This window comes from Hypomesus nipponensis, chromosome 13 (assembly GCF_054491055.1).
Source record: "Hypomesus nipponensis isolate SF chromosome 13, ASM5449105v1, whole genome shotgun sequence".
Lineage (NCBI taxonomy): Eukaryota > Metazoa > Chordata > Actinopteri > Osmeriformes > Osmeridae > Hypomesus > Hypomesus nipponensis.
In genome coordinates, this window is record NC_140373.1 from 4,457,242 (window position 1) to 4,484,030 (window position 26,789).

The 26,789-nt window shown below is 43.1% G+C and overlaps 3 protein-coding genes across 9 annotated transcripts in view; 1 reads left to right on the forward strand and 2 right to left on the reverse strand.

Annotated features, from left to right (window-relative positions):
• Window positions 1-118: 118 nt before the first annotated feature.
• On the reverse strand, window positions 119-4,467 carry cbx1b (chromobox homolog 1b (HP1 beta homolog Drosophila)). 2 transcript variants are annotated; one of them, XM_084670710.1, is made up of 6 exons: window positions 4,230-4,467; window positions 3,282-3,359; window positions 2,790-2,958; window positions 2,505-2,667; window positions 1,002-1,096; window positions 119-826 (listed from the first exon to the last, which is right to left on the reverse strand). In XM_084670710.1, exons 2-6 carry the CDS (start codon window positions 3,328-3,330, stop codon window positions 685-687), a joined length of 618 nt encoding a protein of 205 aa, XP_084526836.1. In that variant the 5' UTR covers window positions 3,331-3,359; window positions 4,230-4,467; the 3' UTR covers window positions 119-684. The 2 variants fall into 2 exon arrangements, with proteins under 2 accessions (XP_084526836.1, XP_084526835.1); XM_084670709.1 differs by lacking the exons at window positions 119-826; window positions 1,002-1,096 and adding an exon at window positions 1,494-1,938 and having other exon boundaries at window positions 4,230-4,447.
• snx11 (sorting nexin 11) lies at window positions 3,374-10,239 on the forward strand. 2 transcript variants are annotated; one of them, XM_084670698.1, is made up of 7 exons: window positions 3,374-3,998; window positions 5,859-5,913; window positions 6,202-6,288; window positions 7,248-7,348; window positions 7,462-7,557; window positions 7,762-7,983; window positions 8,167-10,239. In XM_084670698.1, the coding sequence occupies exons 2-7, from the start codon at window positions 5,890-5,892 to the stop codon at window positions 9,431-9,433; spliced, it is 1,797 nt and encodes a 598-aa protein (XP_084526824.1). In that variant the 5' UTR covers window positions 3,374-3,998; window positions 5,859-5,889; the 3' UTR covers window positions 9,434-10,239. The 2 variants fall into 2 exon arrangements, with proteins under 2 accessions (XP_084526824.1, XP_084526823.1); XM_084670697.1 differs by lacking the exon at window positions 3,374-3,998 and adding an exon at window positions 4,551-5,218.
• A 565-nt stretch (window positions 10,240-10,804) lies between these two features.
• The window catches only part of skap1 (src kinase associated phosphoprotein 1), a 43,750-nt gene continuing 27,765 nt past the window's right edge, over window positions 10,805-26,789 (reverse strand). For 4 of the 5 annotated variants that reach the window (XM_084670704.1, XM_084670699.1, XM_084670703.1 and 1 more), the window contains 9 exons: window positions 21,872-21,952; window positions 21,681-21,764; window positions 21,476-21,600; window positions 21,308-21,371; window positions 20,408-20,650; window positions 18,472-18,513; window positions 18,096-18,205; window positions 11,441-11,534; window positions 10,805-11,134 (listed from right to left, as the gene is read on the reverse strand). In XM_084670704.1, the coding sequence (XP_084526830.1) occupies window positions 11,442-11,534; window positions 18,096-18,205; window positions 18,472-18,513; window positions 20,408-20,650; window positions 21,308-21,371; window positions 21,476-21,600; window positions 21,681-21,764; window positions 21,872-21,952 (842 nt within the window). In that variant the 3' untranslated portion in view covers window positions 10,805-11,134; window position 11,441. Of the gene's footprint in view, window positions 11,135-11,440; window positions 11,535-15,406; window positions 15,542-18,095; window positions 18,206-18,471; window positions 18,514-20,407; window positions 20,651-21,307; window positions 21,372-21,475; window positions 21,601-21,680; window positions 21,765-21,871; window positions 21,953-26,789 lie in introns of those variants that run through there. The other variant, XM_084670701.1, reaches the window with a different exon arrangement.

Below are 26,789 nucleotides of genomic sequence, written 5' to 3' on the forward strand. Positions count from 1 at the left end.
GACTGTGTCATTGGTTCCATTCATTGAAGAATGCATTTGCTTGCTACCCATGTTGATTCATTAACTATTATACATTCTTGTTTTTAAAAAGTGTGACAATAGTTGTAACAAAAGGTGGTTTATTTTCCGGAAACAGACGAGAAAGAGCTGTTCATGAAAATGTGAATTCAAATGATAACCAGAACAAATGAACAGTGAAAGTACACGATTTAAGAAATGTCATAAGTATCCACTATTACAAATCTCAAGATGAGCAAATGAAAAGTGCTTTGCAACAGCTTCAAAACAATACGGTTAGACACAAAGTGATACTGCTGTCTTGTTTGTTAAACCATACCTGGTAACATCTCCACAATACAATGTGATAGCAGAAAAGGCTTTATCAAGTGGTTTGCGAAAGTATTTCTGGGAGTTTCCAAATAAACCTTCACTGGAGAATTACAAATGTAACAATGAATCTGGCATTTCCCTGGGTTGAGTCACCTCAAGCATACCCTTAGTGTATGTATATACTAATTTTTATAATATCCAGATAAGAGTTGTACGTAGTGGGTGGTATTTGAGACAGAGTCAAAATGTTGTCTTCTGTCCCAGTCCCTATATCTACAGCTCACCTGCCCCTGCCCAGTATGCTACCTAATAAGTATGCAACATTAACACATCACTCCTTCAAACTACTTTTTTTTAGTTCTTGTCGTCTTTCTTCTCCTCCTCAGTTGGATATGAGTGCCATGTAAGCCGCTCCTCATAAAAAGCGATGACCACCTGTGGACACTTCATGTTTGCTTCCTTTGCAGGTACTAGGTCTGCTTCGTCAGAATTCTTCCTATAAGGACAGGTGATGTTGACAAAACCTTGAGTGGTGCAACGACCTACTACAAAGAATTGGTACATGCATGCCACTGTGTCAACGTCAAGAATCATAGTGAACGATCAGTGACTATGACTTACATTAAATTGGATTAGACCTCTGTGGCCACATAACACAGGGAGATACCAACCATTTCATGAGAAACATGAGTTCCCCAGTGGAGTCAGTGGCACCAATAATCCTCTCTGGATCCAAACCTCGAGCAAAGCCCCTTAGTTTCTCTGGCTGGAAGACAAGATTCAACTCCAGTCAATCCCTGCATTTCAATTTGCATACTTGAGGTTGAAGTGTGCACTTGTCCATTTTTCTAGATATTTATTTCAGAACGTTTAGGATTGGTGATGGAACATGTGCGTTCACCAATCCTATTCCTCCAAATTGAAGAATGGTTTAGGATTGGGCAATAAAAAGTTAAATTGGGAGAACCATTGATTGCAGCCACTTAATGATGTGGCCAACGCCAAAGCAACATTATAAGCTACTTATTCAAGGCAACATTGAACTCCAGTTTCTAGAGTACTAGAAATTAAACTGCAAGGCAGCATTCATATAGTTCAAATGTATGGAATGGTATGGCAACTTTACCCATTAGGCTTTTACAGAAAAGCTCTGATCAGACCACTAAATTCAAATCCATTTTATTTTTCATATGCAAAGTTTACAAAACAGAATTCAAAGCATACTTGGAAGGTCAAACAGAACAACAGTATCATCATTGTTACATAGTCAACTCAAGAATATATAACTTACAGACAGTGAAAACACACTATTTTTGTTGCGCTATGCTGGGGGCAGACAGACTTCTGACAGGAGGAGCACATTTGAGACACCTTCCTTCCTTTATTGCGGGTGCAGAGAAAACAACTTTTGCTGCTGTTGGGTTCTGCATGTTGCATCTTTACAGCAGGTTTTTTGCTCACTCCCTTGCCAAGCTTAGGAGCTCTGGTCGGGGTTCTGGGTTTGGGGGTTGGAGCTGCTCTCCTTCCCTTCCTTGGCTTCACACTGGTATTGTTCGCCTTTTTCACTATGACCCAGCGGTGGCTGCGTCGACGACCGTCAGAGGTTTTCTATTCGGGACAGAATGCGGCAATGACAAAAACATTGACAGAGGTTTAGTTGTTCGACAAAATACTTACATTTTGGAAGGATCCACACATTTTGGAAGGGCACTTTACTGAAAGGCTGAAATGTAACTGACTGCGACGAAAGTGTGTGCGTGTGTGATGTCATCGTCATACTCTTTGAATCCAAATCCAGTATTGCACCATCCCCTGGGGGGGCCAAAGACACTATTGGGGCAATAAACAACAGTAGCACTGTACTCAAGATCTGGACACGCGTCCAACCCAGACTTAGCAACCAACAAGCTCCAGTTGTTTCCACCTCCAGTTGGTTTCACACTCACGACCCCCCTTACCCTTTATGAGGTGTTGGCATCACCCGGACGTTTGGATTTTTTTAAAATATATATATATATATATATATATATATATATATATATATATATATATATCTAGACATTGCCCAACCCTAAACTAGTAGACAAGTGCACACTTCAGGGGAAAAGGTTATGAATTGGGACACAGGAAATGGGGATTCCGTTTGCGAAAACACTTTGATCATGAGGACTTACGTCTTCCTTTTTCTTTTTCGGTCGGCCCTCCTCTCCGTCTGCACTGGATTCTGTCGCCTTCCTCTTGCCCGAAGACTCTTGGGCTGATTTCTGCGACTGCAGAAACTCTGCAATCAAGTCTGGACAATCCAAATTATCCTCTGGCTCCCATGTGTTGTCATCACTGGAGAAGGAAGCACAAACACCATAACTTCCTTTTCCCTCAATGGCAAGCTTTTTACCCAGCCTGAGCAGTCACTGACAAGAGTCAGATTAAATGGATATGCCATCATCACATGAACTCACTCTGAAAAGCCTTTCCACTTAAGGAGGTAGTCCACCCTCCCTTTCACCACCCGCCGGTTCAAGACCTTCTCCACCACATATTCTTCCTCCTCCTCTTCCTCCACCGCATTGTCAGCCTTTTTATCCGTGGGCTCCTCCGTTGTCATAGCGACCTCCGACTGAGTCGGTTCTGTGGGTGCAGGGACAACGAGCAGGAAATCACCACCAATGAGGATGTCCTCTCTGATGAAGGTGATACTGACATTTTAAGTGCTAACTTTTCATTTAACCTGCAGGGGGTGCAGTTCTTTACAGCATTACCACTGATAACATTTTCTATCCAAGAACATTCATTGAAACACATTTGGGGTGGACCTTAACCAGTGGCAACCTAAACCGGACCCCAGAACTAACTGCAGTAGTAGTTTTGCTACCAAGCAAAGCAGCTTGAAAATCAAGTGCTCCCTTATGTCAACATATAATAATTTGTCCATTTCAAAAATACTAGAGGACCTTCAGTGACAGGGGGAGAATCCTTCGAGGGTTCTGAAGTCTGGCTCATACTCGGGTAGACTAGGGACCAGCGGGTTCCTGGTCAACATCATGAGTTGGGTGTGATGGAGAAACAGGAGAAAGAACATAATTCATAGATTGGGATTCATGGAGGGTGCCCTGAAATGTCAGTGTTCACAGGGCCCCCCCTCATTAGGTGAACTGGAACTAAAACATGATAATAAATACACGTAAAAAATCCCCTAATAAAACCATACAAGATTTATACAACGTTGAACAAGCGTTATGATTTTGTATTTTTTTTTTGTATTGCTTTACAGTTTTCCAAAAGCTTGTCTGTCCCTGCAATGTCATAATATGTAAATATAAATAGTATTCATGGGCCAATTACGGTGTTTCTTGAATTGTGATGCCTAGGCAGATAGCTATTGAGCGAGAGAAACCTTGCTAAGAGATGCTGCACAGCTTGATGGCTCGTGCAACATCTGGACGGAGAAAACAGCCAGCTGACCGCGGTTATAGTATGGTGCTTGAAACGTGTAATTAATTCATCTATCTTAAACTGGATCCACATTAGGGCTTAATTATCATTTGATGTCGTTAGCTGACTAGCTACAGTAGCTAAGAACTCCGGGCGCCAACACTCAAATCCTCCTCCATATTGGTTTCTAGAGACAACAAAAGCTGCACCGACCAGGACAGTCCAAAATGTGCCAAGTATGAGAGGGATTATGCATTTGCTAATGCAATTACCATTCAGACACATATAGATTGATAAACACAGTTAGATTTTGACAATAGGTTTAATCTCCCATTTTTATTGTTGATTTTTAAATGAAAATCGTCATTCTTGGGCTCGCTAGCTAGCTAAGGTTAGCTACGCTAGCTACCCCGCTACAGATTTTTCTTCAACACATGTCCGTAAGATCATGCAAGGATGTTACTCACCTCAACCTAATGTTTTCTTCGAGGCTACTAAAGTACTAACGTGCGGTTTAATTTATTATTGTGACCAAATTACTGTTTAGAATATCCTAAATTTCAATCGCTGTACACCTATTAAATCAAATGTAAACGTGCCGAAAACTGGTCCAATGTAGAGGATACGCCCCCCTAGTTGTTTCATAAACCGGGGGGGCACCGCGGTGTATAGGGGCGCTTCTGATTTCCCCAGAACTTAGGCCCATATAACAAATGTAATTACTATGAAACGGCTATTAGTATACGATGGTTCTCACAGCAGAGTAAGTCTATTGTAATTTCAGTTTAAACATATTTACTGTGCTTCAAGGGTACGTAAGATAAACAGCCTACTTCTCTAGTTCATAATTTGTGCAAGTGCATTTGAACAGATTTGAATGAAAACGACATGTATGACTACAGTATGTATGCTTAGTTTTAGAAAGTACTCCGACAAATATTTTCTAAAGCACTTGTTAGTTGTTCCGGAATAAGATTATTTGACAGCTCCACCCACGGGAGGACATGAATGGATTTTAGAAAATGATTAAACGAATGGACCTCTTAAATAGGCGCTTTTTGTTTGCATTAGATTTGGCCTAAATATGCGGGCATTTTTAGCAGTCTACGTTTTTACTGTACTTTAGAATGCATTAGCAGCAACTGACTAGGCTACTCGTGTTGCCTGGTGGCACGATGATAAGAACCAGAGAATGTATAATATGGGTATCCATCCGTAGACGGGCTCTGTAAAAACCTATTTTTATAACCCCCATGCATCCGGAAACGGAAATTGCGTTGGTGTGCACAGAACTTGTAGTGCGAGTCACGTGAAGTAGTTGTTGTGAGGAGTGGCATTCCATCATTTATAGATCGGAACATTTCATTCCGAATACACTAGTTCAAAAAAATATGGGATATTCATCTATTTATCTAGTCGTCACTGTTCTCGGATAACTTGAAGATACTATTTTAAAGTAAGTAATACTAGCAAGTGTAATTTGGCTAGATAGCTACACTAGCTATAACGTTAGAAATTAAGTTCTAGACAACAGTTTTAGGCTAGACAAGTAATTTTGGTACCACAATTTAAAGCTGGAAACACAATTATGATTTGTGAAAGCAAAGCGATTAAGTAGAACGTGTGTCAGAACTAGCTATGTGTTAGTCTATTAACTAGGCTAGCTAATCCATGGGTGGATGTGTGTGTGGGGAAAAAATGATGATGCGAATTGAACTTTGTTATATACTTACTGTAGAGGGGTTGTCAAGGCAGGAGGAGGTAGTGAAAGTCTAGTTAGCTTCTGGAACCGAGGGGTAGGTTATTCTCAGCCAGCGCACCCAGTAGACTGCGGTTTTTTCTTCACGTGAATAGATAAACAACAGAAACAAATACAACATTCGTAGACTAAATGCATGAGAAAGCGATTGGCTACTGCATGTTACACTTTTGTCTTTAAACTCTTTAGCGACTAGAAGGAAATACTAATGTGAGTGCCTTTTTTTTTTTAAGCGAATAAACCTTTGTTCGAGAAAATATATTCTTAGTGGACCAGTACCTAAATGCAGTGATGCTCAACAGTTACATCTCTAACCTTATTTTGTTTTTCATTTAAGATGTGTCCTGTGCAACGTGGGAAATTATAGGATGATTAGGAGTTACGAAGAAGATGTGAGTTCCCATCCTCGGCTATTTGTTTATTCTAATACATAGGGAAATATATTTATAATATATTCGCCTAACAGATCTTCAAGATACCTAAAAGTTAGCACACGGTATCATCTTGGGTATTAAAGTGAGTGTAAGACATGCAAATCTACGAACTGAATTAAGTAACAACAATGTTAAGAGGGAAAAAAGGATAACAGCAAAAGGAATAATATGACTGCGTATGCTTTCTTAACCTCCCGGCTCAGGATTGATGTGGTCCTTAATTAATGTTTTTGTTGTTGTCGGCAGGAGTTTATCGCCGTGCGGGTCCAAGACCCTCGCGTTCAGAATCAAGGCTCTTGGAATTCGTATGTGGACTTCAAGATATTCCTCCACGTGAGTATTCTACCTTACATTGTGAGCTGCTGTACAAGAAGCGCTGTTGTCAATAATAATAACAATATAGGTATGGGATGCATTTTGAAAGGGCCTTTTCCTTGTACTGTTAGCCTAGACCCTAAACCTAATCCTGTTGTTGTGACAAATGCAGTTGCCATGGGTCATATGTTTTCAGTTTTGTAGGGTGTAATCCTGATGTGTTGAGTCAGAGGACGTATGGTTTAAAATGCTGTGTCGACACAAAGGCTAGAACTTTGCTATTTATGCTTGTGCGTCTGGAAATCCTTAACCACCTTGTGACCGTTGTTCATCATGCATATTTGATGCTCCAGTCTATCCCTCATGAGGTCTGACTCATTGCACTGCTATGTTTGTCTGAACAAACATGTCTCAACGTAATTGAAAATAGTTTCAATTTCTACATCCTTAAAAAACTGAAAGAGTAGTCAAGAGTTGTTATAACCCAGCAGGTTGTGCAGCAGGTTGTGCACCAGCAGGTAACATTATTGATTTTACTTGAAACTTATCAGCTATTCTGGAACTGAATTGTATCACTGGGAAACTGATTATTGCTCTACGATGGCATTTTAAAAGCAAGGTGTGGTCTGTTCTGTTTTCACCCACCATGAAACCACAGACTGTAAAAAGCTGAACAGTGGTCATTCTGGTTGTCTTCGTGCACTTAGCCATGAATCACTTAGGTTAGCATAGGCCTTAGTATAGAAAAAAAGTTGGGAATGAGTCAGCACAATCGCATGATTGCTCACACTGGCTTTCAAATGATTGCACTATATTGAGAGAAAAACAGCCATGAAAGGCATCCATAAATGTTTCTGTTTGTTTTGTAGTGCGTCTACATGGCAGGCATTGGCTGATAATTATTGGGTGTTTTCTGTCTGAATCAAGATGAAGCATCATCTCGTAATAGGATGTTTCCCCCTTTTCTTTCCTCACAGACCAACAGCAAGGCCTTCACCGCCAAGACGTCGTGCGTGCGCAGGCGTTACAGCGAGTTTGTCTGGCTCAAAAAGAAGATGCAGAAGAACTGTGGCTTGGTGTACGTCTTAGTGTCATCCTAACTGTAAAGCTCAATTCAGAACAGCATTGACGGTATAATAATAAAGTGTAGTGCTAAATAATGAGATTCTCTGTCCCTTTTCTGTCTCACAGGCAGGTTCCAGACCTACCCAGCAAATCCTATTTCTCCTTCATAAATGAGGAGTTCTTAGAGAAGAGGAGAAAAGGCTTGCAGTCCTTCCTGGACAAGTTAGTTTATCATTTAAAGTCAACGGCACAGTGTGTATGTTTGGGCATATTCTTATCGCTACACCAGAGACCATTGAGGTGGATCAACACCAACTTTGTAATGCTCTGTACACTGATTACACTTAACAATCTTTCCGGAAAAAGCTCCAGCACAATCTTTTATTGACTTTTGCATTGATTGTGTGCGTGTGTTTTACTTTGCAGAGTGCTGCACATGACAGTGTGCCTGTCAGACAGCCAGCTTCATCTGTTCCTGCAGACCCAGCTGCCAATAGGCCACATTCAGGACTGTGTGCAGGGCCACACTCCCTACACTGTGACTGATGCCATCCTCACCTATGCATCGTCCAATCAAGGCTGGGCCCAGGAGGAGGATGTGATCCCAGAGAGGACTCCGACCCCTGTGCCTTATGAGTCCATGGAGAGGTAAGATTAGATTCCTGACCTGACCCTTTTACGACTCTGCCCACATATAGCGTGTACGTTAGACGGAGAGTCAGAGGGCCTTTTAAACATTTGGGACAATAACAAACTGAAGGTTAAATCAAAACCATTTCCTTGTCAGTTTGTCAAGTGTTTTTTCATGGTTGTCTCTTTCCTCTTCCAAAGTCCTGCTCCTCACCTGCCGACCTTGCCCAGTGAAGTGCTCCCCGGCCCCGTGTCGCTGACGTCCTCTGACCCCGAGGGCGTTCACACCGAGGAGTCCACCAGTGATCTCCATGACACAGACACTGGGGTGTTACAGAGCACCTCACCTTCCTTAATCGCCCTCCAGGAGGGCAGCCGCCTGGAGATGCACTGCCCGGTGGAGACCACCTCTGCTGGGGGCCACCAGGTGGACTGTAGACGGCAAACGTCTGTGGAAGTCCACTGTTTAGAAGGTGTTGAGGAGGAGTGTCTGGTGGTTGTGGAGAAAGTGCTTAAGGGACAACACACCGAAGAGAGGATTCCACACACACACAGTACCTGTGAGGCGGTCTGCCATGAGGTGGAATGTCCAGGGGAGACTCTTGACACGGCAGTTGGAGAGCAAGCCCGTCATGTGACGTCGACTCAGGTCGACGACACGCTCCAGGAGCCCAGCTCAGGAGAAGACGCCCACGAACCCGGGCAACAGGACGACGGCGGGGAACATCTTCACGAGGCAGATCCCCACTCAGAAACCCATCACGAGGAAGACCACCACGTGGAGACTGCCTTAGAGCCCCAGAATGGTCAGGAGGAAACCCAAGAGAACAACATTGTAGAGGTAGATGTTGATGAGGGCGACAGCGACGAAGAGATAGACGTCCTTCAGGAGACGGAGCTCGATAGGCAGAGTCAAAGAGAGACATCATCTGAGGACAGTAGTGTTGCGGATTTGATGATTGGGGATGCCAACCATGTGGAGCTCAGCCTCGGGACAAATGGGTTCCACGAAACAGAACCTGAGGAGGATCACCACAGCACAGACAGCACAGGCGTGGCGTTTTGCGACACAGACGCTAGAGAGAAAGCTACTGACGATCCCCCACAGCAGGACAGCTCTGACGAAGCTAACAGCGTTCAGGAAGAGATTGTTTGTGTCAAGGCTCGAGATGAGGAAGAAATCTCCTATATGACCAATAGTTATCCAGCTCAAACCCTGGAGCAGTTGCCCTTAGGGATGGTAGAAGTTGTGGAGGAGACACACACCTTTGAAGTCCAAGAGAATAATCATCTTGAGTCATCCGATGAGCATTCCACAGAGGAGGTCATTTTGTTGACTACGGAGCCAGATAGTGAAGTCACATTGAAAAGTCATGAGAGGGAAGTGTATGACTCTGCAGCTGATGCTAACCTGACTGTGAACCAGGACAAAGAACTCGAGCTATCTCTGCACACTCACTCAGACTGAACAATGGACAGTGGGTTAGCTCTGCCAAAGACACCCTTACACTGCGTTTCAGATTCTTGTTCTCCCAGGTCTTTACCAAAAGCTCTCTAACCTCCACAACTGTGCAGCATAGAGTGTGGGCAGTGCTAGTTTACAGAGGTTTGGCTTTTGTGTTTGTCATTTTGAAACAGGGCTGTTCGACCCTATTCCTAGAGAGCTACCTCCCTGTAGGTTTTCACTTCATCCCCAGTTGTGACAAACATGATTCTGCTTCGCAACCAGCGAATGATTATAACACGATGTACTGGATTAGGGTTGGAATGACAACCCACAGCTCTCCAGGATCTCCTGCCTCCTCTATTGAAACAACTGAGGAAGTGAGTCAATTCAACACTACAGGTTGTTGTGCCTCAACATGTAACCCATATCCTGGTCAATGATTCATAGGGAAAGTGCCTGAAACTTGACGTTGGCATCTAGGAACCTGGTGCATGGTTGAGTACTGTGTTTGTGGAGTTTCAGATGGAAGATCTACTGAATGTTCCAGTCATAGTTTGAGTCAAAAAGGGGCATTCTGCCAAACATTAGCTTTATTAGCATCTTGGCTTTGTCATAAATGAAGTGCTTAAGGACTCCTTTGTTTTTCATCATGTTGACACATGCCAATGACCAGTTAAGCTTCATGTGGCATAGACACTAACTCATTGTGGAGGTTGACGTATTGGTGTAATAGCCATGTCACTGTCACACCTATGGACGTTTGTGCTTTTAGCTTCTTCATACATACACTGAGAAACACACACAAACATCTCTGTGTTTGTGGGCTTATCTGGAGTGGGCTGTATAACACATTTTATTTAGCTATACTGTTGCCTGGTTATTTAATTTTTATTTAATGATTTTGAAAGGGACCCGGAGTCTTTTTATTTGTAATTTTATCACATAGAATTTTACATTTAATTTCTCTTTAGTATCGCTTTCATGCTGATTGTTGTAGGGCTTTTCCATCAGTTTGATGTACTGCTTCCCTGTTGCATGTCCCATGGATGTGAAAATGAAAATGTTCGTTGAACTACTGAAGGAAGCACAGGTGTGCAGGTTTCACTGATGTTACCTTAAAACCACACAGCTTGGTAATACATGTTGGTTCTATGGTTCCTATGTTTACAGCTACTTCTGTAAAGCCGTAAAACTTAGTTCTGCATTTTGACCTGTCACAATTTTATTGTAGTTTTAATTAATGTGCATGAAAACAAAATGACAGTTTATACATTTCATTCTAATGTCAACTATGGGATGTTCAAGGGCCAGAATACGAAGTTGAAGATTTGTTTGAACAGAAATACTAAAAAGACAGTATGTTACATTGATATACTATCGACTCGTTAGAAATAAATGGAGTTTACAACCCATTAAACTTGTACTTTTCGTCTCTACTCTGAATACACTGCAATTATAGACACATTCACTCTATTATTTTGTCGTAGACTGTCAAACATAATTACGAACAGAACTGATAAATAGGATAGTGACAAGTCTGACACCTTGTGGTTCATATGAAAAATGATAACAGGTGGTTGCACAGGCATTATGTTTTCCCATAGTTAACTATACATTAGTTATACATTTACAGACACTGTAAACAGGAATACAACACATTTGCAGTTTATCATGCCTGGTTGTTCAGATGGAGCTCCAACTTATTTGTCCATAACAGCAACTCTGAAAGAAAGACAAAAAAAACATCATACTGCTGTTTTATTTGAAGATTATTATATTTAAAATCACTTTCCAATAGCCTGCTGTGACATGAGGTATACAATAAGTACCAAATGTCATGCCAGTTTACCAAGAAAGCTTTTTGTCATTTGTTTTATGCAGTACTCATTCTGACCAGCAGGTGTCGTCAATTGTCAGTCAACCACTTTTGAGTATTGTGTCTAACAAGTGCCCAGCAAACTGTTAGTTCACCGAAAGACTAAATGGTTAAAAGGCTCTATAGAGTGGTAATTCTAGGGTGTTAAGAACCTCAAAGGATATACGCTGGGAGAAGGAAGTCCTTGGGGACGATACCGACAGTCCCGTTGATCTCCCCAACCCACCAGCCATGGATGTTGTACTCCTGAAACACACCGAGAGCAACCGTCAAGATGGATTTCCTGTCGATCGTCTCATACATACAGAAGATTGAGTCCAAGCACAACCTTTGCGTATGTTAATGACGCAGTTGCCATTGGCTCAGTCACAACAAAAAAACGACAAAGTATACCCTGTTTGAAGTGTCCTGTGTGTCCTCTGTGATTTAGACTTGGAGCGGCCGAGATAATTTGATCACAACAGTTGGGCTCCAGCTGGGTCGATATGTGGCCAAAGATCAGGGGGGCGTTAGGGCTGGGAGTAGCAGATGCGCAGAGGCACCTGCCCACATGCATTTAGACCTTGACGGAGTGGAGAACCAGGCCACTCATCTCTTCCCTGTTCTAAGGCTGATGGAGAACCAGCATGTGGAAATTCAACCTCTCGGCTGTGTATCAGGAGGTTGGAGGAAGGAACAAGCACACGCACACACACAAGCAGAGTTATTCTGTAAAAAAAAAAAAAAAAAAAGAAGGCACGTAGGTATGGCCGTTTTACTTGTTAGAAACATTGTAAACATAAAGCTTGAAAATGGCGTTCTTTAATGCAAAGGTGTCCATGGTTAACCCTGATCAAAAGCAGAGCTGACTGGCTGGGTTTGTAGCAAGCCTCCCCAGCTGCCTGCGCTTCTCTGGGTATGATGAATGAACCGTCCTCCGTGGTTCGTCTTCTCATACAGACCTCTGACACACCATTCCAGCCGGAGGAATGAGAACCAGACCTGCTCTTAATGAGGGGTGACTGGACAGGGAGGATGAATGGGCCGATTAGACCGATGGCCCACGTCTGAAGTGTTCTCAGAGCACGTATAGTTAGCCATGATAAGCAGATCATCCATCCAGCACTGTAAAACAGACTACATCACCGTGCCCTCTCTAAACCCAACACAGAGCTCTGGGGACTGAACAGATCCCGAACGTATGGCCACAATCACCGCATGCAGGTGGGACGTTAAAATGGGGAAACGTTCCCTCGCTTGCACCTTGAGTTGAAGACGGAACAAAACAGCTTTGTAACCAAGATACCGTTTTTTGTATTAATCTAAAGACGCGAACAGAGGAAGAGAGAAACAGATGGAGAAGGGTTGTATCAAAGACAGGGAGTGCAACGCTTTCTCTCCCTTGGGTGGGGAGGGAGGGGGAGGGGGGATTGCAACCGAATTCTTCCAGCCTAAGTGACAGAAAGTTTTATTTATCTAAATAGCCCATCTGTGCAGGGAGTCTCAAGTTCTCATTGAGAAAGGTCTTCCTGATTATCAGAGCCGCCATTTTAATACAACTGCTACATCATGGAGGATGCGAATGGGAGAGGCAGCCTGTCAAGCGTGCAGAGTCTATCTTCTCTGTACTTAATATGGGTTCATCCAGAGTACACCTGCTGTAAGCGGGGTTGCCATAGAGGCTGAAGGTATTCAAACAAGACAAATGCCCAACTCACTACCTTTCCCTTTAATAAGTATACTGTACATGTGCCAGTTTGATAGTTGTATAATTCATAAATTATCGACTGAATTTTCTAGAATGGTAAAATTAAGAAAAAAACCTGCACCAAAACTATTGGGGTAGTATTTTAAGTGAAATATAAACTGTAAATAACGTAGAGCACCCCCGCCCCCATAACACACACAAAACATCACTGCTCTCCAGTTGAAACACATTGTGCCCTGGATGCAGAGGTTGGGGGCACTGGGCGTGGCCTGGGCCCTGGATGCAGAGGTTCAGGGCACTGGGCGTGGCCTGGGCCCTGGATGCAGAGGTTCAGGGCACTGGGCGTGGCCTGGGCCCTGGATGCAGAGGTTCAAGGCAGGCCAGTGAGGGTGCACGGTGGGGAGTACAGCGCCGTGTTGTGGCGGCGTGCTGACTCGTTGACCTCCCCATGACTCCTCCGCTGAGGGGGTGTGGGCGGGGCTGGCACCAGGAGAGCGAGCCGGAGCGAGTTGCCATGACAACACCTGCAGTGTACCGGCGCTATCGTTTATTTACCACTCAGGGGGCTGGCTAATGGTGTCATCCTGATAGGACCATCGCTCATGTTCGACTGGAGGACAGACTGACAGCTAACGATGCCTGAAGAGAGAGAGATGGTAGGCTGGACCGACTCCTGCGGAGGACAGGTGTAGGTGTAGGGCCACATCGGGTCCCATGCCAGGACAAAGGTCCCCCTTTACTTGCACTCTTTCTTTTCTAAGTATACCCCTTTGTATGCCCAACACACACAGACACATACAGAAATGCATCCAAACCAGGAGGAGTGCTAATAAGCCTGACACATGAGGCATCTTCCCTTGGCCACCAGCTGACTGAGGCAGGCCTTGGGCGTGATGGAGCACAGGAAGTCTCTCATTGCCCTGCCGCTGAACCCACCGCCTGGGTGTTACAATCTCTCCCTCCCTCCCTCCCTCCCTCCCTCCCTCCCTCCCTCCCTCCCTACCACCCCCACTCCTTCCCTCCACCACACCCCCTTCCCCTCCAACCCCACTCCCCACCCCCTCCACTCTTTCTTCTTATGGTCCGCTCTCTCTCTCTTTCACCCTCCTACACACACACACAATCATCAGACACACACTGCAGTGTTGCAGCTCCCCCCTCCACCAGTCACCCTAACAAAGAAACATGGCCACCTCTACAGGCTGGGGACCTGATTGGTTTAACCCTGATTCTAGTTCCAGAATCTTGATCACACAGGTATTCCTGAGGGGATTGAGAAACACAGCAACAACATATGGCTACAGAAAAACATTGAGGTTATTTTGGCGTGATAACGTGATAAACCATATAAACAAATCTTCCTAGCAATGGAGTTTTTAAGACCCAACTTAAATTATTGGCGGAATATGTCTAATTAAAAAAACATACAATATTGTGTTTTATCCATTATATTTTCTAAGCTATCTTTTAATTTAATCAAGACCAGGGCCTCAAAGTGGAAAGATGACCAAGCAGGAGGGAGGCCTAAAACCTAGAGGAGCAAATACGATTTTAAAAATTCAACTCGCTTCTTTCTAATGCCCGCTTGGGATTAAGGATGGCTCTTTAACTTAATAGCAATTTAAAGTGGATTTGTGTATGCCGCTGAGTGTCTGTAATGATAGCTGTTTACGCCGCCCCTCATTTATAAAAATTAAGCAGAATGGATTGGGGTGGGCTCTGGGACGGATCTGGGCTATTGGCTTGGGCTGAATAATGACCTACTGTAGTTGACCGAGAGATGACCGCTGCCTTCTGAATGACCCCAAACCCCAGACTCACCCCCTGCTACTTTGGGTGGTAAATAGGATGTCTTGCCTGTCTATAGCGTCTTGGTGTCTATGACCACAAAGGCAGCCAGGGTCTTTAAAGGGGTGTGTGTCAGAGAAAAGGGAGAGAGAGAAAAGGGGAGGGGGACAGAGTTCACACAAAGGGATAAAGGGAACTCTCTTTGTCTTTCTTTGGTTGACTTTTCCCATCTGATTGTTTTGCCCCTTTCCCTTTTTCTTGGGCCGCATTCTGTTGTTGTGACCTTCGGGCAGAGGGCCAAACAGGGTTGTCATGGTTCCAGGCGGTTTAGGGATATGACCCTATGGAAATAGAGGGGCTGAATTTGAATTCAATTATTCTGTTTTATACAACGGTGTGTGTGTGTTAATTTCCAAACACATCAATTCTGCTTTAAAATTATTTTCACAATAATAAAGTGTATTGATTTTGCCTGCTAGAAAATATATTATATTCTGTAAATCACTTTCATCTAGGCAAAGCAAAGACCATGTTGATCTAGGGTGAAACATAGTGTAAATCAGCCTTGGCGTGTGTGTGCTGTCACCTATGAAACATTCCCAGTATCACTCACTCTGGGAGGACACATACCAGCTATGGCCACTAGGTGTCAGTGGTGTCCATGTTCTTGTTAGCCCTAGCGAGCCACTGAGCGGGCCTGAACTGAACAGCATTGTCTGAAGTTGTGCTGTCTACTTTAAACTCCCACAGGATTGGTTGACACTCTGAGGCATATGTCCTGGTTGGACAACAGAAAGAGAAATAGAGAGATTGAGAGTTAGAGGAGAGATAGCGTTGTTGCTCGAGTTTAAAGAACCCTAGATGAGTGGACATCGTAAATCTCTCCCCACATCATCCCTCTGTTATACATGAGTGCCTCCGGGAACGTAGGAATGTGGCAGCTGACCTGTCTTTTGATTCCGGGGACATAAATTAGAACTTGGGAATGCTGGACAACACCGTAGAATAGCGAAGGACATGCTGCAGATGTTTAGGAAACTGAGAAATCATTAGGTGATTTCAGACATTTTACAGGAAATGAATTTTACGCTTATATTCTATAATCATTTCCATGCTAGTTATGGTGATATGTAGAGCGCTAAAAATATGCAATATTACTTGAAATATATGAATTATGGAATGGTCAAATGGAAAAATAATTTATGAAATGTAACAGAGTGTGGCTGCTTGTAATAAGTAGTAAAACCACAGAAAAAAATGTGTTGCCCTTTTACATTGGAAAGTAAATCAATTGCGCAAAAAGCTTTGCAAAAAGAATGTACAAAAAAAAGAGATCTCAGGCAAAAACACACAAGATGGATTTTGGTTTGTTTCTACCTCTGGTATCAGTAGGCGACATTAAGCACTGTTATAGGATGCAGTGGAGGGCAGGTACCGCGCTGGCAGGCTCAGCCAGATTAATTCAAGATAAATAATGGAATGCATATGAAGTGAGTACATATGTGAGTACATGTATATAATTCGTAACGTATTATATACATGTACTCACACGCACATACAGTGTATAACACACACACAAACACACAGACTCACTCTCACTCTCATTTCCACATAAACACACACAAAAACGCACATACACACACACGAAAAACGACATCCTTTCAAAAACGAAACAAATACTGTAAAAAGGCCTCTCTTTACAGTAAGCAAGAGATCAATAATGATTGATGGTAGCCTTTTATATAATCGGCATGTTCTACTCAGTTCACAGCCATACGATACCAGCCTGTGGCTATTCCATTCTGAGACCTTGGCAGTCAATCAAATCACAGCTTAAAAATAACACTTTGTTAGCACCATTGATTTAGCACTTACACCGTGTCCTTATTACCTTGTAATTATGGTCAGTGTTGACATCTAGAACATACAACCAGTATTTTTTTCCTACAGGAGAATTTATGAGCCTTAGTTTTATTGCAACCATTTTATGTTCCCCAGTTAGAGACAGGCGTCTCATCCGAGGGCCTGTATTTCATCTCCGAGGTCAGGGTTCCCCGGGATCCCCCGTAAAGCCCAATAACCGGCGGCAGTACTGACTAAGCACACACACAGACACACGTACACACACACACACACACACACACACAAGGGCTTCCCTAAAGACTTGTTGTACTAAACATGCAATTACCCTGTATAATCCTGATAATGTCATTCATGAGAGAAACGAGATACCAGTGGACTTGTGTCATGGCTAAACCAAACACTTGATTTTAGACTGGCAGAGACGCACCTTAACATAATTTACACCCTCACACTGAACCCATTAAGGGCTAGTTAAAATGTCCAGTTGCAGTCTATCAGGATGTCAAGCCTGACGGGGTCCAGCTAGACAAAACAAGAGTAATGTGTGTCATTGAGGCTGTAAAATAGCACAGCTAGAGACCCAACCTGGTGCTGAGCTCTGCACTTTGAGAGGCACCAGAGAGAGGTAACCTAACACCTAAAGAGAAAGACTATCCTAGATCTCTCAAACAAAGTAGAGGTTACTTAGGGTGAACCTGCTGATAACGTTACAATCCATTCATCTATGTTCAAGAGTATGGCAGCTTTACTATCCTTCGTATGAGAAAGTGAAGGGCTTATTCTGACACTCCCTTGATCAAGGAGCACACACAAACAAGGTGGAGAGAGCTGCTTTATTGGATGAAGCAGAGCAGATTTCCTCCAGAAGGAAGTCATCCAGAAGGAGCGCAGTACACCTGCTCCCGAATAAAATAATTGAATAATTTGATTATATCTTAACAGCCTCTCAATTTAAAGTGGGTAGAATATACTCAGAACAGTAAAACAAACCAATAGCATCAATCTGTGGACAAGGCACTGAAAAGACTCTATAGATGTAGCTGTACCTAAATTACAGCACATTGATTTCCAGTAGGGTGCTTTTAATAAGTAGATACTCTGCATGTTACTGCACGATGGTCATAAAACAAGGGGAAGTAGATTGAGAGAAAAGAGCTGAAAATGCAGGATGTTTCACCTGCAGTTTATGTTAAACACAAAGAGCGTTTCTGCATGGCTGCTTCCTCAATTAACCCCCGTGATACATGCTCAGTAATGAACAGCTCGGCTTACTGAGCTGCTGATGCCTACGTCACCCTAGTGGCCAGCAAACAACAGACTACAATTAGTGTTGCTGTTTCCTTCCTTCACAGTGGAGGGGACAGAAAGAGCATTCTACTCATTGTAGGGAATCGGTGAGTTTCATAATGTGTTTCAAATGTGTTGTTGTTGGAGGAGATGGTGGTGGCGTTGGTGTTGTGGATTCTCACCTTACTAATGATGTATATGAGGTCCCCTCTCCCGAAGGCCAGCTCATCTGACTGGTCTGCCTCACAGTCCCACAAGCCCTGGTAGTAATTAGCATAATCCGAGGAGTATTCTGAAGAAGAAGAAGAAAAAGAAGGAAACCATGATCTTTAATCGGGTTTGATGACAGCAATTAAACACACTCATTAATTAGACAGAAAAGACGCTAGGTTGTCTTCTTGCAAACACAGCCTTAAATCACACACACCTGCCACCTCACAACACACAACTGTTTTCATATGTTCCTCCTGTCATAGTCATCCGTCTTTGATCAACACAAACACAAAGGACTTGTCAACACTGAGGACACAGACTGTGTGAGGAAAGGGGAGCTCAAACCTGATTTCTTCTCATCTTCAACAGACTCTGGAAATTCATCTTCTGGAAAGCATAATAAAGAAATTCAATATTCAAAACATTTCTTACGAAACCTCATGAATATGATTACATTTAATGCATAGCTAATGTAGCACTTGAGACCAACCAATACTGTCCTCAGACTTCAAAACTATTCCCTATATGGCACATTCATATCCATCCAGACTGGATCGTTTTGCAAGTCCCTAAACCTCCTTAGGCGTGTAGAGGTAAATGTGACTTTGATTGCTGGGCGTGGCCTCACGTGGCCTGGGAGGTGACAGTGATATGCCTGCTCTGCATCTCCCACATCCATCCTTACACTGTCAGCCTGACAGCAACGCCACCATCCAGCAACCCTATCCACCCCTCCAGACCAACCTGCTCTCTGCTTCCAGTAAGAGCATGGGAAAAAGACGTGTCCACACACACACACACACACACACACTGTATACACACACCCACACACTGTGTACACACACACACACTGTCCACACACACACACACACACACACATTGTATACACACACACACACACACACACACACACACTGTGTACACGCACACACACACACACACACACTGTATACACACACACGCACTCACATGTTTGAATGAACACCCATCCCTATACACGCACACACTCCAGCACACATAAAGCATGCAACTCTCTTTGAAAAGAGTTATAAATCCTGTCTTTCACTAAACCTGAGTAGAAGAATATGTATGGTAAGAGGTCATGCATTATGCAAGAAGAAGATCCTCATAAAAACCGGGAAAATCTACACAGTACCCTTGAAAAACATTTGTTCAGAAGTGTTATCGTGCTGTAGAAAAGAGTATCATTCAAATGTGAAGCCTTTGTTTTGGCCTAATGGTCTTTATATCAATGGAATTTAATTTTCCACTCAATAAAATCAGTCATCAGCACCGATGGCAAGACTACCATCACCCCATACTCCCTACGCTTCCTTAAGTCATTCAGTTATTTTCTCCAAAACTGTGGAGCACTCAGCAACACGGTAGGAATTTATATATGACTAAAAAATGACTAAATGTATATATGCATAGTTTATTATTATATGTACATGGTGTATATACATATCTTTCCCTTTTAGTATTTGAAATAGTATTTGAAATACTTCTTGTGATTTGTGTTAGTCTGCGTTGAACACACATAAACAGACTGTTGTTATTTCTGATATCAATGTGACACAAAAACGACCCTGTATTTATTAGATACAATATTGTACCGTAATCAGTGTTCAATGTTGTCGATATAAGACTGGCCAAAGTATGCCTAGGTAATGGATAGGTGATAATGTGAGAAAGTGAAAGAAAGAGTCAGTCATCCGATACACCATCTGTGGTGTGGTCTGTGCCCCTTCCCAGATGGCTGTGAATGGCTGAACGACAGTTTGAAGACTGATTTGCCCCTTACCAATGATATTGGCAGAGGCGATGCACTCTCGTTGAAACAGAATCTTGATGCATCTTTTTTAACTAATCGGCTGATGGACGATGACCCTGAGACCCGTCAGGCCTTTTGTCCCTCTCAGGCCACCAGCCTGTGGGACGCTCTACATCCTCTGGCCCTCTGCAACAGCCGACCTAGTTCTGACTCTCTCATTAAGATGTCTTGATTTGTGATGAGTCACACATCTCAGAGCTACAGTGACAGTGATGGAGTTATCACTGCGTGAGAGAGAGAGAGAGAGAGAGAGAGTGAGAGAGAGAGAGAGAGAGGGACAGAGAGAGAGAGAGAGAGAAAGAAAGAGAGAGAGAGAGAGGGAGAGAGAGAGAGAGAGAGAGAGAGAGAGAGAAAGAGAGAGAGAGAGAGAGAGAGAGAGAGAGAGAGAGAGAGAGAGAGAGAGAGAGAGACAGAGAGAGACAGAGAGAGACAGAGAGCACCACATACGTGGGAGGACCTCGTAGATGTCATCATCCTCTTGCTCCTCCTCATCCTGCCCCATGTGTTTGGCCTTCCAGTCTTCCTTATTGTTGATAGGGGGGGGCCTAGGCTGGGCCTGGACCATGGCCGGGGTAGGGGGGGGGCGTGGCTGAGAACCAATGACCCCTTCAATGTCATCGTAAGTCTCCTCCTCATCTTCCTCCTCGTCCACTTCATCGTCATCAAACGGGATGAAGTTTGAGCTCAGATCTGTAACATACAGAGGCACAGGATCACCTGGGGGCTGGGACCCATAGGATGAGATATTTAGACCATCAAAAACCTTCCAAAAAAGACAAATCTCAGACAAGCATGTATACGAAGACAATATAGCTGGCCGGTATTTGACTCTGCCTCCTGGGTTCAGTAGTAAAGTGGAAAAAGACAAATGACGGGGTGTCTGTTACTTCCCGCAAATCAGTGGGCTGATCCGAGCCCATTTTAGAGCATCCTAGGCAGCACTGATCTCTCAGATGGAGGAGCAGTCTGATTGCTGGCGACTGGGCACTGCAACACAGGGTATCAGGTCCTCTGTGATACACTAGCTGCCGGGCAGAAATCAATGTCGATAGAGGATAACCAGAACGTCTACCAATCAATTTCCCGTAAGGTGGAAATCGGTAGGGTTGGAGGGAGGGGGGGGGGCACGCGTGACACAGACGATTTGTGACGTTGCGAATGAGGAGGTTTGGGACTAATCTCATTGGCCATTCGAGGGATGGATACATTTTGTCTGAGTCAGAAAAAAAAATGTTCTGACTGTGCAGCTGGAGTACCCGAAAGACACAACAGAACAAAAAGGGAGAATAAATATGGGAACAGTTCCACCAACGGAGACCAGGAAGTAGTTGGAACACACTGCCTTACCTTTCAGGACAAAATTGATCTGGTCCACCCATTCCCTGGCCTCTCGAGCATTGCTGGCAGTGAACTGAAATATAGAACCAGAATAATATCATGTCACCCACACAGAGAAGGACTTGTAAGCTGTCAGTGCCTGTGATGATTTTGAAGGTTCTGTTTGATGCTACCCACCTGGAAGGGCCGGCGTCCAGGGGATGTTAGCTCAAAGCAGGCATTCTTCTTGGAGTCTTTGCGCATATTAACCACCAGCTCTGCGCTGTAGCCATTGATATAGAACGACCCCTTCTGCTGTTTGTCTGAAGTGAGGGATGGCGTTAGTTAACTCATTTTGACCAATACAGCAGTCCGGATATCAATGTGAAGGGTGCAGACAAACCTTTCTCATTGCCGTAGTAGTAGAATATTGTGTTGTTGAGGACACACCATCGTTTCTGCCACTCTGAGCCGAAGAAGCTGTGATCTGAAATGGGGGAACCGCAAGTGAGACAGAAGAGGGCTACAGCTCTCCATTCCACTGAACACCAGGTTACTAAGTTAGTCGGTTATTAGGTGACAAAATGGCGGCACCTCGTCGTTTTTTCTCCAGGTAGCCTTGTCTCAAGATGTTGCTGAGATCCTGGGCTGCAGTGATGGGGATTTCCTCAAAGTCTGCATGAGAAAAACAACAAGAGAACACTTTTAAGATTCTAGAACGTCTTACTTCTCTACGCTCCAGACACAGGAACGGTTCCCTCTGCAGTTGTCTCCGCAGCCTCTCATCAGATATTCTGTAGCACCATTGCAGCTCCAACAGTGTTGCTGCAGTGCTGCGATTGGAACTGTGGCCGGTTTGCTCCCACTGCAGTACGGGATCTGAGCTGCTTAAGGGCCTCCATATCAGATGCAGCACAGACACATGCCTTTGACAGTGTGCTCAAACTAAGAAACCCGTAAACAGTTAAACATGTCTCAGGTCGGACCACTTCCAGATTAATCTATCATCGCAGCTCAGCCTAACCAGAAAGAAAGCATAGGGGGGGACAGGTGGTCTCTTGGTGTGGGGCACCAGAACCATTTAAGACCCATTTACACGAGTCTGTGTGACCTTTTGTTCAGCCTGGTAATGACAGAGGAAGAGGCCTGGAATCCATCCTCTTTGAAGCAGACCTGCCTCACAGCTAACATAAGCAAACACACCGTGCCCCTGCTTGGCCCTTGGGTCCAAACATAGTGGAAACTGAAACACAGTGTTAAGCTACTAAGGAGCCCTTTGCCACAAGAATCAACACTGTCACGGGTCGGTTGAAGCCATTCCTTTTAGTTCCTTCAGAGGTCATCTCCCAATCAAACAGATAGGTGTTCATAGTTAAATTACCCCAGATCTAAAGAGTGAGAAGGAGAAAGAGAGAGGGGGGGGACGGGGACGAGAGAGAGACCAACCACGACAGGGAATCAGGATAGTCATGTGGTCAGTACAAGCACATCCTCCATGCGATGTGATAACTCTGCTGTGCTGTAGCTGCCGGGCCTGTCTGACAGATGAGGTGGTCATGTAAGAGCACAGCCCCAGACACCTCATGGCACTAATACACTCACATATCACCCTGCCTTTGTGGATGGACTGACTGCTGACGCTATAAATACAGTCCTGCTAAGGACTGTTTTGTCAAAGGGAACCTGATTCAGTACATCATAACAAACACCAGTCATGATGCTCCCCCTCCTCATCCATCCAATCCTCGGGTCATTTGTCTAACCCTGCTTCCCTGTTGCGGCTTCTTTTAATCCCTTCATCCGTCTACCTCCTTCTCTCTTCATTTATCTAAAAGGTCAAGCCCAGTTAATAGTTCAGGGGTTACTCTAAAATCAACACTCGAACAGCCCATGTGTATACACATTTGTTTAGTAGTTTCAGGAAATACTTGTTGGCTGCGTGAAATGTGGATGCCATTTCCATTGGATTTCTATGAAGGCATTTTGTTTTTTGATTCGTACATAAAAATTGAAGCACCATTTTTCAACAAACTGCATTCACTGAATGAGGTCCATTATGTTTCATAGTACTTCCACAGGGTATCAGTGTAATCTATAGGTTGATATTCATCCAACATCCCCTCCCCAGACATTCATCCAGCTCTGGTTAATCAAAAGCTAGCAATGTCTATAATACTATTTAAAATCCTCTGGTTACCTATTTAACACCAGCAAATGGTAAATAGTTCAAAACATGCATCATCAACTATGAAAACCAATTGCATGATGTTTGTGGTCAAATTAGTTCTGCCTCCAGCCCAGACACAGAGAGAAGCATGAACGCATCTAATTAATGCCTCATCAAAACTCAGACAGCGGAGGTTTTTCTTCATACAATTCCTAAATTGTGTTATCAATTATTCATGCTAATACAGCAGCTTCATTTTCCTTTTTAATTAGTGTCATCTGGGCAGTTATTTGATGATAATATACTGACTGTTTAAAATGATTCATCCAACTTTCAGTTAGGTGGCAATACAAACATCCGTTAGTACTGTAAGGCTCAAACAACTGTCCGGATAAAATGGATTGTAACTTTATTTGTGGATGTCTTGTAATATAAAAAAAAAGGCTTTGTTGAGGATTCTAGTTCTTGTAGGATTGAAGCATCCTTTTGTTGATCACGATCATGCAAATGCAATCCATTAGTGCGACCATTCAGCTATAGCCCTCAAAAAGTAGCCATGCTGTGTGCATTGCCATCTCAACCTGTTCGAAAGCAAAGTGATCCACCATGTATCTCTGCTGGCGGAGTTGTGTCATCATGGCCGTGCTCTCTCATTTGGTTATTCACATTCTCCCAGCAGGCTGTTATGAGCCCAGCAGTTGATCCCGCAAGAAAAGCATGATTTATGTTATCATGACCAGAGGGACTTAATGTATTCTCTCATTAAAATCCACTTTCGTCTGGCTGAAAGTCAATCAGAGACTGGGCAGAGAGTGAATCAAAAGCCGGGAAAATGGTGGGTGGAACAACTAATGTGTTAAATGAAACCTAGACAGCCATAATGCAACAAAGATAATTCAACTCAATGTTAAGGAGCATGGCTGAGCAAGCAGGTGAGCATTTTAAAAGGGTGGCACTCACTGTTTCACTCTGACTCTAATAAGCTGTTGGTCAGCATGTCCTTATCCACCTATTGAATCCTCAAGAAAGCTGTGCCATGATAAATCAGCTTCCTATCATATTGCCACTTTTTTCTACAGGTGACTAGATCATATCAATCTTCACAGGTGAAGACTGAAACGGTACACCTACTGTCTCCCTTGACCGTAGAACCTGGAGCAGAGAGCCTCTCAGAGCTGTGATTGGAAGGGAGAGGTGCTTTACCGAGCGCTGGAGCAGGGGGCAAGACCCGACCTCCGTATGAACCCTGGCGATGAGGTGAAACAGAAGGCATAGAGGGCTCCCACAGGCCTGGGGGGCTATGGGGAGGAATGCTGATTCGAGAGACAGAGCGAGTGTGACTGCAATTCTCTCTGACGCTGTCCTTAATTAGGAAAAAAGATCCACTCAGAGCGGCCTTGCCCACGCGGCTCTTCATCTACACACAGCCTGGGCCTAAATTGATACATTTTTCCTCATTACAGTATAGTAGGTCTCCTTAGCTGGGCATCCCTCTACAAGGCTACCATCAGAGGAAGTGGGAGACTGGAGACAGAGGCACTGAGGTTAAGGACTGAATGACGTTCCTGCCCCTCCAATCTCTCCCGCTGATTTGATTAGGATTTCAGCCATCGATACGTACCCCTTATAGAATCTGGTAATGCACGGTTGAGAGCAGGAGCACGCATTATATTAGTGTGCATGGGAGTACAGCTCTACGTCCATTACTATTTAATGAGAAAGGAAGTTATGTTATGTTTTGGTACAGGGATGTCAATGTGAGGTCAAATAACAAAGCCTGATGTCTGTTTATAGCAATCGGCGTGGCACCAACATAAGAGGGAGCAGACTGGCTGCCGTTCTGGGTGTCTGTGAAGGAGAATATGTCAACCCATGCCACATATCCCCTCTTACTGCAGTTCAGGGACTGAGGAAGGAATGTACAATGTGACACCATTTTCCCTCCGGACATCCATAAGGGGTGACTACAGCGCACCGAATTTCCCTTTTTGTAGATTTACAGCCACTATTGAGATACTTAACTGCAGATACAATGATCCTCTAATCGCTGGGGACGGTTTACAGCTGCTTCTGTGACAACTTGAAAAAATGATTCCAAATAGTTGGTTATAAATACAAACAGAGGAGGGAAAAATTCCGCAGGAGAGTCAGTCTGTCTCCGATAAAAACGGAATACTGTCAATGAGAGCCTTAACTGAGTATTTCCAAGACAAATTTAACTGGCGGTACAATATGCAGTTACAACTGTTTTCAGGCAGTTAACACATTTCAGTGTCAAATTTGAGATGTGAGAAATGGGCATTTATCATACAAGCTGATATGCAAATTTACTATAACAAACTAAACTTATAAACCACGTATTGTGCATATGAGCATTGAGGAATATGCAACAACAAATTCATCAATATTTTTGTTCCTGAACTTAAACCAGAATTTTTGAATTTAAATAAATTAGCAGTTTCTATCCGTTATGAAACAACGGATGTTGGACAAGGCTTGAATCCTCCATTTAGTTGTGTCAAAGATATGTTTGCTCAGGAAGAAAATTACTTTTTTTCGACAATGTGTAATTTATTAAGTTTTTATTGTTGCACAAAATGACTTATAAGACAATGACTTTACTTTACCTTGAACCATATAACTAGTAATTTATTGATATCCTTATGTCTATAAATGAAATAATGTATGAAACAAAAGTAATTAAAATTATTCAAGTAATCCCTGTAGTAAACCATACAATAACTTTAAGGATTATGATATTGATTATTAAAAGCCAGCTGCTATTTACCCATCATATAATGTCTACACTAATCGTTTAGATTTACCCCGGACCCTATTTTAAAAATGTATGAATAAACAACTAACAGAGACAATGACTTTACACCAGATACATATAATATTGTTTAGAAGTTGTTATGTGAAATTATTATTGCAAATATTTGCAAAATGCAGATTTAGAGAATAATGCTACAATTGTCATGCTTGTCATAATTATCATTGCAAAATTATACTCCATTACAATGACTCATTGTAACATTTTACAGCCGTGGTACTTATAATTATAGTACGCTATATATATACAATAGTTATTCTATATATAAAAGTTATTCGATAGACAAAAACATTCCACATTTATACGAATACTATTATTACTTTGAGAACATTAAATAAGTAATTTCAAATATGTAAGAATTTTAATTGTACCATATTTGAATCAATTATTTAAAATTACAAGAAGGAACTACCTGTTGCGTTTGCATTCTGTTTTTATTGAACACACAAATTATAACTGAATAAATACATCAGATTAATAAATAAACTGATTTTAAAAAAAGAATAATCATC